Below are 18,776 nucleotides of genomic sequence, written 5' to 3'. Positions count from 1 at the left end.
TTATACGAGCGAGGGAATAGCTTCGGACTTTACGTACAGTTTACCTGGTAGTAAATAAAAGTACTGCCACCACGGCGGCACCACTGCACCAGTGCGATTGCAGAATGTCAATTCAGACCAAGACAGCTCCTTTCGTTTACATCGAGCCACTACAACCTATATTGCATAAGTACTATTAGGACATATTGCATAGCATCAATGATCAGTAATCACCATGGACCTTCGCTTTACATGGAGATACGGGGACATAACTACAACTCCACGGGTGTTGCACACATCATATTATGATTAGTATTACGACTGGGACGGCCTTCCATTTGCCCAGCATCATATCAACCACCGGCCTTGCATCGCCGTGAATCACCGCCAGCACATGACCTTGAAATGTCCTGCGGGATCGAACCCGCGAACAATTCCCCGGTCTCTCTGCCCAGTCAATGTTTGACGGGCTGTTGCTTCTTCCCAGATATGCGCTCAACCAGTCCCACCTGGTCCTTCTTACACGTAGTATACTAGTACCCGCTCTTGGTCCCGGTCAGCACTTTGAACGTGCTCAGATGGTTCCTCTTGTGACCTGAAATTATGCCTCAGTCGCCGTAGCGAAAGACCGGCCCTGGCCATCCAGCCAGTCCTCATCTTCGCCGTTGATTCCTCGTCGCCACTGAAACTTGTATTTGAACCTCGGCGTTGGGTGATGACCCTGTCTGCCCAGCTAAAGTGAGTGGACGACATAATATAGTACTCCGTGTCAGAATACCCGCTGGACAACAGTGCCTGGCTTGTGGCACTCTTCCTTTCCCTCAGAAACCGGATGACGTGGAAGACCCCCAGAAGCTTCCCTGCCTTGCCGAGGGCTCTTGTCCCCAATGCCATTGTCGAGTTTATTGTCAATGCCATGACAATAAAGGGAATGGATAAGCCGAGGGAAAGCCCAATTATCAGCCCGATGACTTGTCTCAGAGGCCAGACTGGCTCTCCGCTATCAGCATCGAGAGGGAAAGCCGTCACATTCAAGGCGAAGAAGGTCGTTATGAAGGACAAAGATCCGAATATGATGGTGACAATCGTGAAGAAGAGAATGGTGTTCCCCTGCTTGGTTGCTGCTTCAGCGCTTTTGCGTGCAAACCGCGCCTCGAGAGAGTTGGCTTCTTTCTGTTTCAGGTTGAGCAGTTGATTGATACCTTTCTCCGTAGTGACCACATGTTCCAACATTCGTGTGAAGTCCTTGTGATTACTCTGAACCGTCGCGTACGCCTCGTCTGCTGCGTTCTTGAAGGAGACGCCACGTCCCCATGTGATACCACCATCTGGAGTTTCGAACATGGTTGAAACCCCAAGAGAACCGGCCGCCGTCTTGCTTTCGCGGGCTTCGCGCATGGCCTTCTTGCTTTCAGGCTTTGCTGATCCCGAAGAAATCTCGAACCAGTCATCCATGACTCGTTTCTGTTCCTCCAATATCCTCAAAATCATCCTTAGCTCGTCGCGTATGTCCTTGGCTTCGTCTAACTGTTCAATTTCCTTCTTGATATCAAAGAGCTTATCCAGCAGTTCATTTTCTGTCTCCTGAGAGTCTGCAATCGGCTTCGCCTCGGCAGACTTTTCAGATGCCTTGATTGATTGGTCCTCAGCAATATACTCAGAAGCGGTATAATACGATCCTGAGGATGTCCCCACCAGCCTCTCCGCGGTCTCCTGTCTACCCTTGAGAACTTCTAGCTTGTTCAACAGAAGAACATGATTCTCAAACTGCCGAAACAAACTCATCTCTTGGTCGGCGACAATCCCAACTGAAGTCTCGAAAGCATCATGCAATGAAAGCCGGTGGTAATGGTCCTCCCGTATGGGGTGGTTGAACACATCAACACAATGTTTCACAATCAAGTTGGCCAGATCCCGACTATTCCTTATGGGTCCTCTTCGGGGAGTGTCGTTAATATGTCTAATCAGACGGTCGAGGACATCGCACTCCTGCGTCCAATCAGGCTGTGGCCAGCTTCTTGGAAAGCTGGATATGACAGTGTCCCCTACAATCCAAAGCCACAGCTGATCAACCATCACCATAGGGTGTTGATCTTTCAGATCGTCCGCTTCAGCCTCAGGAGAATCTGAAGCGGGACCATTCTTCGATCCCTCCCGTCCCTGTTGTCGCCGAAGCACGACTTGATCTCGATCGCGTTTGCGGGTATCTTCAAGCATTAGATAGTGAGATTGGTCTAGAGTTCTTCGGATGTGCAATGGCCTTCCCAGGCTGCCGAGACTGTCCCTGTACGCGTAAAGCATTTCGCGCTCGGATCGTAGCCGTGCGGGATCCGACTCTTCATTCTGGTTGCCAGCTTTAGGATCAACAAAGTCGAAGTCGCTCGCGACATTAGTGATGTCTTCAAGGGAGAATTGTCGGCCAGCCACGTAGTAAAGGTCGTTAAGCGGCGACTTTTTATCGTCGATGACGGTATTATAAATGGTGCTCTGATCACAATGTCTCTCTGACGTTAGGAAGGGCATGTAGATGAGAGTCCCATGCACCTCATCTGTGCTCTCTCCGACTGACTTAGAGTTGTGAATCTCATCTTCGACTGTGGACTGGTGCTGTTGCTTCTCAGGTGTTGATGGCAGCGGTCGACGGACCGCTTTAAAGGTCCGACAGTGCGGCCTCAGGTAGTTGCTCCAATATGTCTTCCCAGAGTGTTGATCAACCTGGATCGATTCCTTTGCCCAACCAAGCCGAGCAAACAATCCGTCAACCCAGCCCGTATGATTGGCGGGGATATGGAGCCATCGACACACTCTCGTGTCCCGTTTCATTTCTGTTTTGCGACGAGCCACCTCAAATATCTCATGCGGATACTTCCTATAAAGAACCTGGAAGACTGAGGGCCGTTGTATGATGAACTTCTCCGTTTCAACCTCACCCTCCTTAACCTTGAAGAATTCGGCGACAGCCATCAGAGAGTCCTCGGCAGCAAGTTGCTTCAATTCATCGAGATCATCGGGATTGGGAAGTTGAAGAACAACCCCAGGATCATTTGATGGCCCTGTCACCGCACGGAATGTCATCAGGGATTGCTGGATATTCTTCTTTCTCGCGAGGTCGAGGACTGTTGACCCATTGTTATCCTTAGTGGTCGCATCAGCACCGTTATCGACAAGCATTGCAATGGCCTCATTTGGCCTACGAAGGTACGCCACTGCATAATGCAGTGCGGTCTGGCCCTGAGCGTCTTTCGCATCGACTCGGATGCCTTTGAAACCCAGGAGGAATGATAATACTTCCATGTCCTTGCAGATGATCGCGAAGTGAAGTGCGGTCTGACCGACACTGTCGGAGAGATTCACGCCCCATCCAGCTGCTTCGGGTTTCCGGAGTTCGTCCTCCTTGCCGTCTATCACCGCTTGTAGAAAGATGCGAGCATGGGCAGCTCTCAAAAATCTTTGGACAAACTCCGCAAATCGTTTATCATGCATGTCTTTGAGATGCCTGCCATCGTCGTCCAAGAGTTGCACAAATGGCTTAGGAGAGTCACACGGGGTCAGATGCCGTAAGCGTGCTTCTACCTTTTCTGAACGTGTGTAAACATGATCTCTTCTAATCTCATCGTATGGTAGCCGGACGGTCTTCGAGGCTTTGACATTACCTGAGGCTGCATCTGCGGGCGCCCGAAAGTTGAACATCGCTGCGATAGACTGAAAAAACTGCCCGCGCTTGACAGAGTCGTTGATAGGGAATTCAGAATACAATAAGTCTAGAAGGACAGCAAAGCCAAAACGCCGGGTGACAAAAATAATCGGCCGCTCCGGGTGGAGGCGGCGAAGCAATTCGGTTACCAACTGCTTTGTAAGTTCTCCAAGGCTTGGTGGCTTTGAAGTGCGGTCTTTGCTTCGCGGATATTCGAAGTTGAAGATCCTTGCCCAGGGCACCTTGGTCGGAAACATTTCAGGATCCGCAAGCCAGTTAATGCTCAGATTGTGGAGCTGGTCAGGGGAAACAACTGTGTCTTCCTTCAACTGAACCATGTGAGTGGGCACTTCATTCTGTACATGTCTCATAGGCGCCTCCGTCTGAGATCGCCGCCGAGGCGGTGGTCCAATCTTGGGTGCAGTTTTCGGAAGGGACATACTCATCTCATTTTGGGTTCGCTCCGTATTTGCAATATTTTGAATCGCTTCTAGGGCTGGGGCTCTTTTCAAGACTCCTGCGACAGTTCTGCGTGTTGACGGGCCCGCCTCGACCTTCTTGCTTGAACCCGGTGTTTCCCGGTCCCATGAGGGTGTTGCTGTCAAACCGAAAGACTGATAATCTTCGCCTGGTGGAGTGACAGCGACATTGGGGCTAACAATTCTCTTGTTAGATGTGGTAGGAGCAGATTGAGAGAATGCCACGGGACGCTCGCGTAACTGCTTTCTCAAATGCTCAAGGTTGAAGGTCCACGCAGTAGAAGCATCATCATGATAATCTGGGATCGCGACCACATCGACGAGAATGCTCTCTGCAGTTCCATCTGAGATGAGCTTCAGCTGAGACCCTTCGGCCGGCATTTGTTGTGCTGCCTCCGGGAGCGCTGTTTCCTTGGGAGGGCTTTCGACAGAGCCATCAAGGGTTCCAGTCCTTTTCACGGCGTTTCTGAACTTTATCATCTGTGCTCTTGCTCTGGAGGATACCGTGTGATCGTTGTCCGTTGCGATTCCCTTGGATGCTCTATTCTTGGATGAACCACCGGTGTCCGTTCTTTCTGTTTTTTTGACCTGGGATTCGTTGGATAACGGTGGCACGCTGGTCGTCTGGACATCTGCTGCAGATTCTTGCGCATCGTTGAAGCCTTCTTGTTCGGCCATAGCGCTTAACGCGGTGCAGTGAAGTGAGATGGGAAAGTCGAGAGCAAGGCTGAAAGGTTTCGAACCCCTCGAGTTTAAGATGCGGCTGGAAAACGTCGGCGCCAGCAGTGCAGAGAGGGGGAGTCATGGCTGACCCTTCTAGCCCACCCATGGCGGCGGTCTGCTATGCAAGCCCTCAAAAGCCCGGCCCCATGTCGACTGAGGCGGCTGGCGCTTATACCCAGACAGCCCGGCAGAACTTCATTCAGTAACAATGAGCGCCATGAGGCTGATCTCGACGTCCAGACCTTTTCCAGAGGGCATGTGGGTAACACCTTTTCGTCTGAGAGCCACGGTTCCGTGCTGTATATCGAGCCGTGTCTGACACTTTATGACTCCTTCGCCAAACAGACAACATTCATCATTTCAAGGGTGATGGAAGGCAAACTCATGCAGCTACAGGGTAGTCTGTCCGGTCCTAGCCTCTAGCCGGTGGGTGGAGTCGGCGAGGAACGCTGAGGCTGAAGGCAGACCACGCTGCAAGACGAGGGTTCGGACGAATGGCCTTCTGCAGTCGACATGCAGCAGAGGAGTGGGCGCGGGCTATAAATGCAAAGGAGGTCACATTGATACTAGCCAGGCCCGGTTGTCGCTGCGCTGTCAGCTTTCACGAGAATGAGAGATGATCGGCCTCACCACCCATGAGAGGGCATCGGGCAACGCATCTCCAGATTGTGCATCTTGCGCCAGCTGGCCCGCATTGAACTTACAGGGGCCACTGTACCCTCGCCTCTATAAGAGAGATAGCTGGGCCCTGAACAGGAGGACCGAAAACTGTGTCACCTCGTTGCTTGGGTCGAAGAAGTGTTGTAGCGCCGTAAGATGAACTTGTCATGCATGGCAGGTGCAGAGAACTCGTCCGAGTGCAGAGTCGCGGCAGGTACGATTCGACGAATCAGTGACCGCGAAGAGCTCCAGCCTTATTCAGCCTCGTCCGGTGCAGTGGCCCTCGATCTCCAGCTAATGCCCGCAATCCGGGGGAGACTTATGTGATTGTCAGCAGATCATTGCCTGTAGTCAGGCCGAGACCGATGCGTATCGTTGCTCTAAATGATGGGTAAATCGGAGTAGTATTGGTGACATTCATCTTTTGATGACAAGCCCTCCAAGCCGCAAAATCCTGCGTGCTGCGGGCAATTATAATACAAGCATTGACGTCGCAAAGGGTAAACGCCTTACTCGGGAAGACATTTTACATCCTTCCCAGCTTCCACCTAGCTATCCGCGACTGCACATCCTCCCAGGGGATCTGTCTGATCTTCTTGCCAGACCCGTCTTCACCCTCTTGGATGACCACCGTGGGTGCTCCGGTACCATGGCCCCGGTTATGCACCTGCCCGGTCAATATCTGCTTCGCCACGCGACGCAGATCCGTCACAGTCAAGGCGTCGATCTTGGCGCACATCTCCTTCACACCGACCTTGCGGCCATGGACCTGGACTTGTCTGCCAAGATCCTCCAGCTCCACCAGCCGCGACTCGAGGTTCATCAGAAGACTGAACCGCAGCTGGTTCTTCGCTCGATTGACCTCCGCCAGCTGGAGACTGGGAAACCCGGACTCGAGCGTCAGTGCTTGTAGCTCGCGACACATAACGTCTACCATGTGTCCAACCCTGCCGGGTTCACATGCCCCTGCGATGCCAAACAGACCGCTGTCTGTGTAGCTATGGTTGAAGGCAACGCAGCTCTCCACCCACCCGTGTTGGTTGAGAACATTGGTATACAGTCGCGAGTACATGCCCTTGCCAGGACCACCAGCAGAGAAAGAGCCGCCTCCACCAAGGAGAGTCTGCAATGTAGCCTGCGCATATATATCCTCGGACGAAATAGGCAGGGCCTCGAAGGCAATGTGAACGTGCGACAAAGGGATGGAAAGGTTGTTCTGTGGAGGAGGCAACGGTGGAAGTGCGAGAAAGCCACCCGTATAGTGGGATGGCTGAGTGAGAGGAGAGACAGGCGCAGATTGGAGAAGCGATGGATCCAGTGGAGATACGGTTGCTTGATGAGGAGCTGAAGTCGAGAAATTGCTGAGACCGGGGATTTTGGAAAGAAATCGGCTAGTAGCTGAAGGCGTGGAGGGCGTCTCGGACTGCGTGCTGGCGGTTGGGGATTCAGCTGTAGACGGCTGAGCATTATCCTGTGCCACCGAGGGTTTGTTTCCGCGAGGCATGTCCCCAAAGTATTTTTCTGCCAGGCGAACGGCCTTTTCGTGCTCAATGCCCGCGAATGCCACCACTATGCGCTCGGGCTTGTAAAAAAGATTACGGTATTTTTCAATCAGCCCTCTTGTGATGTAGGGTAGTCTTTCCCGAGGGCAAAGCAGAGGGTTGCCCAAGGTGTTATCCTTGTAGGCAGCCATGTGCAGCAATTCCGGAATGATTAGGTCCGGCTTGGACCAAATTTCCTGTATCTCATATTCGGCCGTTTCCAGCTGTTGTTGCACTTCTTCATCAGTGATTAGGGGGTCGCGGATCGTTTCAGCGAGCAGGGCGATGGTATCGGGAACGGCGGAATTAAAGGTTGCGGACTGGTACATCAGGGCTTCTCTTGAAGATGCGCATTGAATGTTGCCCCCCAAGGCTTCCAGAGCCTCCAGCATCTGATCTGCGGACCGTTGTTTGGTTGATTTGAAAGCCAATCTGTCCACGATATGGCTGACCCCCCGGAGTGACTCGTCCTCATATCGCGATCCTGCGTCGATGTAGACGCCCACTCCCGAAAATGGACCTGGTAATGACTCGGAGGCAATTCGAACTCCGTTCGGTAGTTCAGTGATTTGATCTAGCTCGACTGGGTCCTGTGGAGGGTGAGGTCAGTTAGGACAGTGCCCACGTCTGAAATCTCGTGGTAAGACGTACTTTTTGTAGAGGATCTCTGACAGTGGCATAATTCCTTGCCAACGCTCTCGAGGGTTTCGCAACCACCCTTGCATTGCGCAAAGACTTTGCAGCAGCGGAGCGCATGCTGAGGCAGATATGGCCGGATCGAAAGGGGGTCAGAACTATCACCAGCGAGATAGCGAGGAATGGTGAACGTCGTCGCTTGGCTGATGGACACTGAGTAATGGGTTTGGTTCTATGTCAAGGTGAACTTGAAGGTCAAGACAAAGGTTTATGCCGCAGTGGACCTCGGAGTCCGGGGAGATGATAGGCCACCACAGGATACACTGCCGGCTGCTACGGTTTTGTGACCGACTGAATTTGAACTCGAGAAGAGACGAAGATGGCCCAAAGCACAATATTGTACACAGTAGAATTTGGCTATCAACGCGAATGAGGGACTAGTAGGTCTGTAGATTCGCGAAGATCCCGCGACACAAAAGCGATCATCATCACGATAATGCAACCCAGTTCTTTTGGCGCTGCCACTCATCACAGTCGGCCTTGCGCGAACGACGTTCGATGACATCGATGGCGACATCGACGAGCAGATCAAGTTGCAGCCTCTACATCTCACTGCAGTGGCTCTGGTCTCTCATTAGGTTATTGTACTTGTTGCTACTACTGGGACGGGGGGAATGTGTACTATAAACACTGCTATGAGGGTTTGGATGTGCGGACTACGTTGAACTTGAAGACCATCCAACGCCCAACAGCGATCTTGTTATAGGCTGTTGTTGTAGGCTCTTCGAGGCTCTAATAAGCCACCCGTGGCCCCTCGGATAGCATACACTGGTAGTACTAGTAGAACTGTACTAAGTACTAGGACACACTGCAGCATCTCAGACCTGCCAGTACTGCGGAACTGTCCTGTATCTACTCCGAGTCGGGCATCTCCCTTATTATTATTGTTACTCCTTCGTTGAACTCGACCTTGTCCTTGTCACGACCTCTTCTTGGACCCGTGGAATTCATCACCACTGGTACCCTGCAAGTCATATCACCTACCTGCAGCTGTCCTGTGCAGTGGCACCCTGATCACCGTTACCATTGTACCAGGCGTCGACCCGAACCAAACGAGACCGACCCAGACCAAACAACAATACCGCCATCCCATTCTCCCTCCGCAGCCCTGACACCTGGCTCACAACTCCAAGCAGTGGCGACACAATCAAACATCCCGTTTCAGGCTGCGCTGGTTACTCGACCTCGGGTTTCGGACCAGGCCCCGTTGCCGTTGCGGCTGCTGCTTCTTCACCGTCGGGTACTTCACTTCTATACAGCATAGTTCCTCGTCCTCCGTAACGTCATCCCATGATCTCGCCGCCTGTCTCTGTCACCTCCCAACCAGGGGCAGACCTCAATAGAACTTCCTCTCGTCGGAGAGGCCTGAGTTACCTTCGTGCCCTTTCACACAGTCGGTCCTCGGGCGGCACCAGTCCGAACGAGGCCTCTCGTTCCCCGAGACATTACTTCCAACGATCTCACAGCTACAACGATACTCGACCCGATCCGTCCACTGCTACTCGGCGAAGAAGTGCTTCGCGGCCAAACGAGCCTACGACTCCACTTGCCATTCACACTCGATTGATTGCTACATCTCAAGGGACTCCACGGCCGTCGTCGCCGTTAGTCGCAGGTCATCCCGCCCCGGAGACCGCAGATCAGGTGGATGTGGTCTCAGAACCGGCAGAGCAGAATACAGACGAGATGGCAAGACAACGAAGTTCTATGGCGCGGAGAAACACGAACAGCAATCAACCCATTGATGATGGCGCGGTCGAGAGATCGGATTCGGGCGGCCTGCGTCCCCCGAACCTCAGGAGAATGACTACGGGCACGAAAGGCGACTCACACGATGGCGAAGCCAAACATCAACTGCCCACTATACGATTTTTCCCCCATCAGGAGATGAGAAATGGCCGGCCATCTCTTACATTTACCCCCATCTCGAGAACATTGCCGAATGAGCACGCCGTCATCCGGGTCGGTCGGTATTCGGAGCGTGAGGGAATCCCTGAGGCCAACCCCAGCACACCTTCCGACGCGCCTGTGGGCTTCAAATCCAAAGTGGTCAGTCGAAAGCACTGTGAATTCAGTTTCGTAGATGGCCAATGGCAGATCAGAGATGTCGCCAGTTCATCAGGCACGTTTCTCAACCACATCAGGCTCAGTCAGCCCAACACTGAGTCCAAACTATTCCCAATCAAGGATGGGGATATTGTTCAGTTGGGCATCGATTTCCGCGGAGGCGAGGAAATGATATTCCGTTGCGTCAAGATCCGAATCGAGTGCAATCGGTCATGGCAGAAGAAACCCAACAACTTCAAGTTCGTCAACCCCAGCTCGAAATGATCATGGATACTGACAACCCACGTAGCAAGAGCAGACATCAGCAGCTGCAAAGCCTCGCCAAAGATCAAGCGTCAGCAAATGCAAATAGTGGCGAATGCGCCATCTGCCTTGGTTCTGTACTGGTGAGTACCCCGACTCTGTCATGACTTCTGTGCTGACCGATTTCCAGCCTTGTCAAGCATTGTTCGTGGCGCCTTGTGCGCATTGCTGGCATTACAAATGCATTCGTCCCTTACTCGAAGGAAGAAACAGCCTGTATCCACAGTTTCAGTGTCCAAACTGCAGAGCGTACACCGATCTAACTGCAGATGTCGACATTGCCCAATCTGACATTGATGAATGGATGGAGAATGCAGATGACGCGGCAAATCAGACGGGCAATGAGAATGGAGAAGCGCACAACGAGACGGATGCCAGTGTCAATGCTCATACGGATGGCGATGCCACTGACGAACAACGATCGGACGACATGGATGCTGCGAATGACACAGGAGATGTCGACATCACTACCACAGATATTAATCTTGACCCTGCCCCTGAGCTTACATCAGGCTTAGGCGATGGATTGGAAGGCGGCCCGTCCACGGCAGTGGGAGCTCAAAATTCTGGACTTCTGGCGCGGAGACAAGCCTCCAATCCCAGTTCGACCGGCATACACTCTATGAACGGGAACCTTGAAATGCCCCAACACCCAGACGAAGACGAGATGGATGTCCACTTGGAGCATACCAGGACACAAACCCCGGACATTGAGCACATCAATCCCGGCGAGGGACCACTTACTCCGAGAAACAATGCGGGACCTTTTGTGTTTGATGGAAGTGCTGGGCGCTCTGACGCTGGACATTTGTCAGTGCCCGGAAATTCAAAAGTCACGGACGGTTCCGAACGATCCCAGTGAGGGCCATACGTTGGCAAAGTCTGGGAGTGCTATGGTCACTGCTGTTGCGCAAGAGAATGATCAAGTCGCCGGGAATTTGCTGGAGGGAGGGTGGCCTCTGCAGTGCAGAGAAACGGCAGCATGAGGATTCCAAGTTGTGCATTGTGCAAAAGTCTATGCGAGCATCAGTAGAGTGGGCATATTCCCTTATTAATGCTCCTACGGGAAGGTGGGGAATGCCATGGTCAAAAAAAGGGGTGGTGATTTCGTGTTCTAGAGCGAGTTCTTGAGCGTTTCTTTATCACTGGCATGATTGTAATGTCATATTATCCTGACCGCTTCGGTCACAGATTGCCTGCAGGGCATCCATCCAGCATGCGCTCTCGGTTGAAAAATCAATGATGCACTGAAAATGAGCACCATTGCATGGAACAGAACTGGAACCCATTCCATTCCACATTGATCTCAAATCTCTTTCGATGAGCTCAGCTTTTTTAAAGTCGTAAGCCAAGCCTGGCAGCCAGACTCTGGATTGGGATGACACTGAATCCAGCTCAAGCTGGACAATCAACCGTATCAAGAACCTCCTGAATGACTTTATGTGGATCGAGATCTCTCAGCAGGTCTCCAGCCGTGGCCACATCGGTGCCGTATAGTGTGCTTCGTTCTCGAGATGGGGACGCGATAACGATGCGATGAGGGTAGATCTTCTTAGCGGCCAAAGCAACGAGTGCGGGTGTCACATAATCTATGCCGTGGAATGGTGCGAGGTATCTAGATAAAAGGGCAGTCAGAAAGATGTCCATATGTCGAGACCAAGGGAGGAAGGGAAGGGAGAAGTATAAGGGTGGACAGTCTCACTTTGCAAGGGCAAGAAACAGTGTTGTTGCGTAGGGTGTGACGCCGCCGTCGACGCCCCTCGCCATTCGAAGAAAGACCACAATGTCTTGAAGATATCTCCTGATCTCGGGAGTTACTGTTGCCGCTTTGCCTTGGGCCCTGAGCTGTTCGATTAACTATAACAGTAACCGGGTTAGTATATATCTTGGATTAATAGTATAGAGAGGTAGTTGGTGGACCGTACCTCTGCGCCGATCCGCCTAGGGTTTGACACGACCTGAACGCTGGGGGATTGAGAAATCGATGCCGATGTCTCGGAGTTGTTATCGTTGTCCTGGGAAGGGCGGGTGGTGGTGGTGGTCGTCGCCTCCATTTCTTCGAGGTTGGGGAATCCGTCTTCTGCTTCGTGGAAATGGGACATGAAGACGCGATCATTCTGTATCGCATACGTTAGGAGATCTAGATAGATAATGAGAGGCGGGGCGAAAGAGGGACCGCGTTGCGTACAAGATGTTTGTTCAACCGGATACCCTTTGACGACGTAGAAATGATAGGTAAGACCAGAAACAGTTTCGGAGCGAGATGCACTGTCGTCCGACTGTATATCCTTCGCTTTCGGATCAACTATGGTGTTAATAGGTTAGCTTAGGTTTAGTCACAGTAGACGGGCGACCTTCTAGCTGGAAAGGCGAGAGAGATGATCATACCTCGAGAGTCTGGATCTGGACATCCTCATGGGCGAAATTGAAATGCTTCGCAATGATCACGTTGACCACCTTTCGGCTGTCGAATTGGGATTCTTCGATATGAGATGATGGCGGGCCCCCTCGAAAGCTAAAGCTCACTCCGGCGGCGGTTTGGGAATGGAGCATGCCGGCCTGGAAATGATAGTGATAGATTAGCATTTATTCGACAGAAGGTGGAGGCTGAGGGGGAATGGGAATGGAGTGGACAAACGTGCCTGGCTGCCAGTACCATCATCCTCCATATCATCCATCAAGTCTCCAGAGCCATCATCATCCGCCAGAATAGCTTCTCCAAAGTGATCGACGTCTTGCACATCTGCGCGTTCTAGGATGATATATGAAAGATTGAAGACATCTCGGACTATCTGAATAGTCTATCTTTAGTGTTCCGTTGAACGATGGCTATGGTTCGGAGAGAAAAACAGACGACATACCAGCGCAAGTTCTGAGGCTAGGTCGTCGACCAAGTCATCATCAACTTGAATCATGCAGTGGTGTTGAGCAATCAGGCTGAGTAGGACTGCCAGTTCGAGATCCGTCATCTCTTCAACCTGCTCCACAAAGCTTGAGGCTTCCATAGCGGCTGTAGGTGGTGGTGGTGGTGGTGGAAAGCGTCATGTTATTGTTTGAGGTCGACGGTATGTCTTTTGTCGGCACCGCGTAACATCCCAAGTGACGGACTCGTAGATACCAAGGATAGGGAAGCTGTAGTTGATGCCGAGTGTCAGTGGTTCGTGTAAGTTACCTTATAACAAAATGGGCACCCTACGTGCCAAGCATTATAAAGACGTCGAGGACCGTCTTTCGGTCTCGACTAGCGTCGTACACTATCGTACAACCCCTAGAAAGTATATAGTCTAACGAGGCCTTAGGCCCCGTTAAAATAGAATAAGTTCTCCGTAAAATTATATTTAGTAGCGGCGACGAGATAGTTCTCTATCTTAAACTAGAGTTCGTAAGAACTCCTATACTCTCTCGAGAAGAAGAGAAGCGTAGTCGATCGCCGAGAAGATCGATACTCTTCTATACGAAGTCGATTAAAGGTAAACGAAACCGCCTCGATATATAGCGAAACTAACCGATAAGAAAGTTTTCTAGCTCGAAGCTCGTCTTCTATACCCGACGAACTTCTTCTAGTTTCGTAGCGAAGACTTACGAGAATTATACTCTTAGAACGACGAGTAGCGATAAAAATTTCTTATCGAGAAAGGTAAATTATAGTAGTAAATAGTAACTTTCTCTCTCGAAAATTTTAGTTTCGTTATCCTTAGATACTCTTAGTTATAAACGATAGCTAGCGATATAACTAAAATATAATAGTAACGGCTACTTTAACGTCCTCGATTACGTTCTATTAACCTAGATATTATAAATAACGATATTATCGAAGAGCTCGATATATCGATAGAGAAAGAAATATTATTACTAGAACGAACTCTTTATTAGGATTCTATCTAAACTATACTAGTAGAAACTAGATAGTTATCTAAATTTATCTAGATTTACTCGTATTATCGTAGACGATAGAAAATAATAGATCGATTAAAGAAAGATATATAGTAAGGTCTCTTAAGGAATAGAGTACTATTTAACTAGGGACGGTCTCGAGTATCGAGAGCTAGTTATAAAGCGCTCTTACTAAACGAGATAAAAGCTTTTATAAAGAATATATTCTTCTCGAGATTACTTATCTTTCTTTTATTATATATTATCTTCTATTCGTTTCTTACTCGTATTTCGTAAACTATATTCGAAAGCTCTTTTATATTAAATATTATATAAATACTCCCTTAACTCTAGTAATAGTAGTATTAGAAATCGATATTTTTATAGAAGAAGCTAATCTATAAAGAATATATAAACTTCTAGAAAAGGATCGTCTTAGAAATCTAGAAAGGACTATAATAGCTCTCGCTAATTATCTATAATATTATAGAATCTTTAAAATCTTCGCTTCGATATCTATAGATAGTCTATTAAAGATTATTCTTTTATCTATAGACTAGATAGATATATCTAGACCCTTATCTAGATAATAGTATCTATCGTTAGATCTATTTTAAGATATTAGCGGAATAGGGCTCGAAAAACCTCTAAGATATAAAAGTTATCGGAATAACGACGCGATATAAGTCTAGCTAATTTATATTAAAAGGTAGTTAGATACGAAGAAAGTTATTAATAAACGTTCTCTAACGAGCCGCGAACGTATTATTCTAGTAACTTTTTATCTTAAAAATAATATCTTAGTATAGTAGAACCTTATATATTAAAATATAAAATATAGTCTCGGAATCGATCTACTTCTAATTAACTAGAAGATATAAAAGAAAGTATTCTAGACGGCGTTCGGCGACGTTAGGACGTAGAAGTAACGTCGAGATAAGTTCGATTTTCTTAAGTAAATAGAAATAGTATAAGAGTTTCGATAGAAGATCGAAACTCTTTAGCTATATCTCGACTCTCGCTCTAGCGACGCTAAATATCTACTCGTTTTTAAACGAGAGCTTAGAACGACTATTCGAAATTAAATAGAACTTCTTCTAGATACTATACTTCTTTAAAATTATAGAGATTACGCTCTTTTCGTAGATAAAAGCGAAAGAGAGATATAAGCTAATATATATAGAATAGTCTCTCTTCGAGATTACTTAAGAAGATTTTTATTAAGAAAACCTTCTTAATCTTCTCGGACTACCTAACTAGATCGTAAGAACGCTAATAGTAATATCGAGATAGTCCTTAACGGCCTTCGACTAAGATTCTTCTTATCTACTAAGACTAAAATCTCGCGTAATTATAGAAATAAACGTAGATTCTTAAGTAGCTTTCGTTAAAAGTATTAAGACGATAGTCTCTACTTCGGTTATAGAGAAGTTAGCTATTAAAAGAAAGATTATTCTAATTTAAAGAAATCTATAAGACGAGACTATCGAGGAAAAGAGAAGAGTCGCTAGATAGTAGGGCGTCTAGCGACGATAAAGAAGTTATAGACTCTTTAAAGGCTATCGATATAAGCTTATTAGACTCTAACTTCTTTTTCGATAATCTAATAGATATCGCTATTAATACGACTAAAGTCTTTAATTATAACTTAAACTATATCTAGAGATATAATATCGCTAGCGGATCGCTAGAATAGTATAGTAATTCTTATCTTATTACGGTTCTTTTTAATATAGGCTCCGATATCTTCTATATCTTAAGAAGAGTTACTAAGCGACTAGATAAAAACTATAAAATTATCTAGAGATTATCTCTTTAAGTATATTTTACTAATAGTAAAACGACTCTCTTTAATTAAGCTATTATAACGGGTCTAACTATTAATAACTTTTAAGCTTAAACGATACTCTATATCTTAAATTAGAATACGTATAATATTATTCTTAGACTTAACTAGCTAAAGAAGTATAACGCTTTCTAGGATTTTAGTTACTTATATATAACGATACGTAATAGGACTAGGAAATTAACTTCGATATCTCTTTAACCCTTTCGAACTATTAACTATAAAGATATTAAAGAGGCTAAATTAAACCTACTTAGCTTTCGAAAGACTTAGAAGGCGGTTTCTAAACTATCTATACTCGACTAGACTTCTATCTTATATCTTATACGAGAATAGAGTTCTAGTGATAAAGTAATCTCTTTAATATCTAGAACTAAGAATAGGCGTTTTAGGCGTATTCTCGAAAGGTTTAAAATAGTATTTCGAGAAGAACTATCTACTAAGTTTCTAATAAAGCGGAATATTAAGTACGAAATCGATATAGACGATACTAAGTTTATTAACTTACTTTACTACTCTTTATCGAAAGAATATTAAGATAAATAAGATCGGTAAATTCGTACTTTACTAGAATAGAGTCTAATCCGGCTTTTAGAGAGTCTATAGAGTTTCTCTATACTCTTTATACCTAAATCTAGAGGTAAATAGCGAATATATATCGACTATTATCTTCTTAATAATATTACTATTAAGGATATCTATTCTTTACTTCGAATCTAGAACTATCTTAATACTATCGAAGCCGCTCGATAGCTCTCGAAGGCTAATCTTATCTAAGGATACTACTAGGTCTAGATAGGAAAGATATTTATCGAAAAGACCGCCTTTAATACGCGGTCCGGTAAGTATAAGTTCTTAGCTATGCCGTTTGGACTCACCAACGCCCCTTCGACGTTTCAGAGGATCACGAACTTGCCAATGAATGGGGTTTCCCTGTACTCTTTATGCCCAAACCTGGAGGCAAATGGCGGATATACATCGACTACTATCTTCTTAATAATATTACTATTAAGGATACCTACCCTTTACCCTAGATCTAGGACTATCTTAATACTATCGAAGCCGCTTAGTAGCTCTCGAAGGCCGATCTTATCTAAGAATACTACTAGATCTAGATAGAAAAGATATCTATTGAAAAGATCGCCTTTAATACGCGATCCGGTAAGTATAAGTTCTTAGCTATACTATTTAGACTTACTAATACCCCTTTGACGTTTTAGAGAATTATAAACGATACCCTATAAGAATTTATTAGTAAGTTTATAATCGTCTACTTAGACGATATTATTATCTACTCGTAGATCGAAGAAGAATATAAACGTTATCTTAAATAGATAGTTAAGGTACTATACGACTATAAACTATATACGAAGTTATTAAAGTATATTATTAGCGTCTAATAGCTTAAATTCTATAAATATATAGTAGATAATAGAGAGTACTAACCTATATCTATAAAGGTATAAGCTATCCTTAAATAGCCTTAGTCTCGAAACGTATATAAAGTATATTAGTTTTTAGATTTAGCTTCCTATTATCGAAGATTTATTAAAGACTTCGTAAAGATTACTATATTTCTATTCGATTTATTAATCGAGATAGATATCGAGCTTTAAAAGAAGAAGTTCCGATCTATTCGATAGAACGCGAGATATAAGTACGTCTTTTAAGTACTTAAGAAGACCCTCGTTACTAAACTAGTTTTATAATAAGTCGATAAATCGAAGTCTTTTTACGTAGAGATAGACTACTTCGAGTAGACTTTAGATTATATTCTTCTATAAGAAGAACCCGATAGAAAATAGTATCTAGTCGTCTACGACGGATAGAAACTTAATAGGATCGAGCTAAACTATTCTATATATAAAAAGAAGCTTCTCGCTATTAAATACGCTCTTTAAACCTAGATTATATATCTCTAGAATAGCTATAAGATAATTATTATAATCGATTATAAGAGTCTAAAATATCTAAATACTACTTAGACGCCTTCGAAGCGCCTTACGCGATAGATTAATAAGTTTTTCGAGTTCGACTTAGATATTCGATATCGTAAAGGCTCTAAAGCTATTATTTCTAATACTATTTCTAGACGACTCGATCTTCTAGAAAAGAGCTCTACTAATAAAGTATAGATCTCTAGCGGCGTAGAAGTATTCCTAAATATCTAATAAATAGTATATTCGAATAACGATATAGAATAGAAAGATACTATTATAGCTTAATTAATAATAAAGAATAAATCCGACTTAAGCCTAGTCTAGAAGGAGTAGTTAGCGCGTATTAAGGATCTAGATTAATACTTCGTAGAAGAAGATCGTCTATTCCGAAAGATTAGTAATTACTTTACTTTCTTTATTTCTATATTATTTCGTCGAGACTTTATTAAGTACTATTATAAGTACTACGAATACTATAGCGCGGCCGCTATAGAAAGTATCGTTAAGGTATACGAATAGTAACTATTTATAATAAAGAATATTCTTATAAATACTCGAATTTATAACTAATACTAGTTAGTTTAAAGATAGAAGAAGAACTAGAAAGAACTATATTCGTAGATTAGATAGATCTTCTAACTCTTTAAGAAGTAGATAATCGACTTTATTAGCTCGCTATTAACTACGCTCTATAGAAATTAATAGATTCTAATAGCTATTAACTTCTCTATAGACTAGCTAATAGTAAAGGTCGTAAAGAACACTATAGATAAAGTAGTTATCGACTTTCTATTCGAAATCTACTACTAGTATAAAGCGTTTTAAGAATTATTATCGAATAATAGTACTAATCTAATCTTAAAGATTATCAAGTACTACCTTAATCGCGTTAAGATAAAGTATTATATAATAATCTTTTACTATCTCTAGATTAATAGAAAAATAGAAAGATTTAATAAAATACTAGACGAGATT

At 45.8% G+C, this 18,776-nt stretch overlaps 4 protein-coding genes across 4 annotated transcripts; 1 reads left to right on the top strand and 3 right to left on the bottom strand.

Moving 5' to 3' along the window:
• Positions 1–580: 580 nt before the first annotated feature.
• Positions 581–4,830, bottom strand: HMPREF1120_01382 (uncharacterized protein; the record flags this gene model as incomplete). Its single annotated transcript, XM_009155397.1, has 2 exons — positions 581–704; positions 758–4,830. 2 exons carry the CDS (start codon positions 4,828–4,830, stop codon positions 581–583), a joined length of 4,197 nt encoding a protein of 1,398 aa, XP_009153645.1.
• Positions 4,831–6,061: 1,231 nt separating this feature from the next.
• On the bottom strand, positions 6,062–7,832 carry HMPREF1120_01381 (mitochondrial processing peptidase; the record flags this gene model as incomplete). Its single annotated transcript, XM_009155396.1, has 2 exons — positions 6,062–7,666; positions 7,728–7,832. 2 exons carry the CDS (start codon positions 7,830–7,832, stop codon positions 6,062–6,064), a joined length of 1,710 nt encoding a protein of 569 aa, XP_009153644.1.
• A 631-nt stretch (positions 7,833–8,463) lies between these two features.
• Positions 8,464–11,462, top strand: HMPREF1120_01380 (uncharacterized protein). The gene is made up of 3 exons (XM_009155395.1): positions 8,464–10,078; positions 10,129–10,225; positions 10,273–11,462. Exons 1-3 carry the CDS (start codon positions 9,063–9,065, stop codon positions 11,002–11,004), a joined length of 1,845 nt encoding a protein of 614 aa, XP_009153643.1. The 5' UTR covers positions 8,464–9,062; the 3' UTR covers positions 11,005–11,462.
• A 75-nt stretch (positions 11,463–11,537) lies between these two features.
• HMPREF1120_01379 (uncharacterized protein) lies at positions 11,538–13,147 on the bottom strand (the record flags this gene model as incomplete). The annotated part of the gene is made up of 7 exons (XM_009155394.1): positions 11,538–11,757; positions 11,845–11,999; positions 12,068–12,259; positions 12,331–12,447; positions 12,531–12,657; positions 12,738–12,934; positions 13,004–13,147. The coding sequence occupies 7 exons, from the start codon at positions 13,145–13,147 to the stop codon at positions 11,538–11,540; spliced, it is 1,152 nt and encodes a 383-aa protein (XP_009153642.1).
• Between the last annotated feature and the right edge of the window lie 5,629 nt (positions 13,148–18,776).

Source organism: Exophiala dermatitidis (genome assembly GCF_000230625.1).
Source record: "Exophiala dermatitidis NIH/UT8656 unplaced genomic scaffold supercont1.1, whole genome shotgun sequence".
NCBI lineage: Eukaryota > Fungi > Ascomycota > Eurotiomycetes > Chaetothyriales > Herpotrichiellaceae > Exophiala > Exophiala dermatitidis.
The sequence above is the reverse complement of the archived record's forward strand: the minus strand, read 5'-3'. Positions and strand labels throughout refer to the sequence as shown.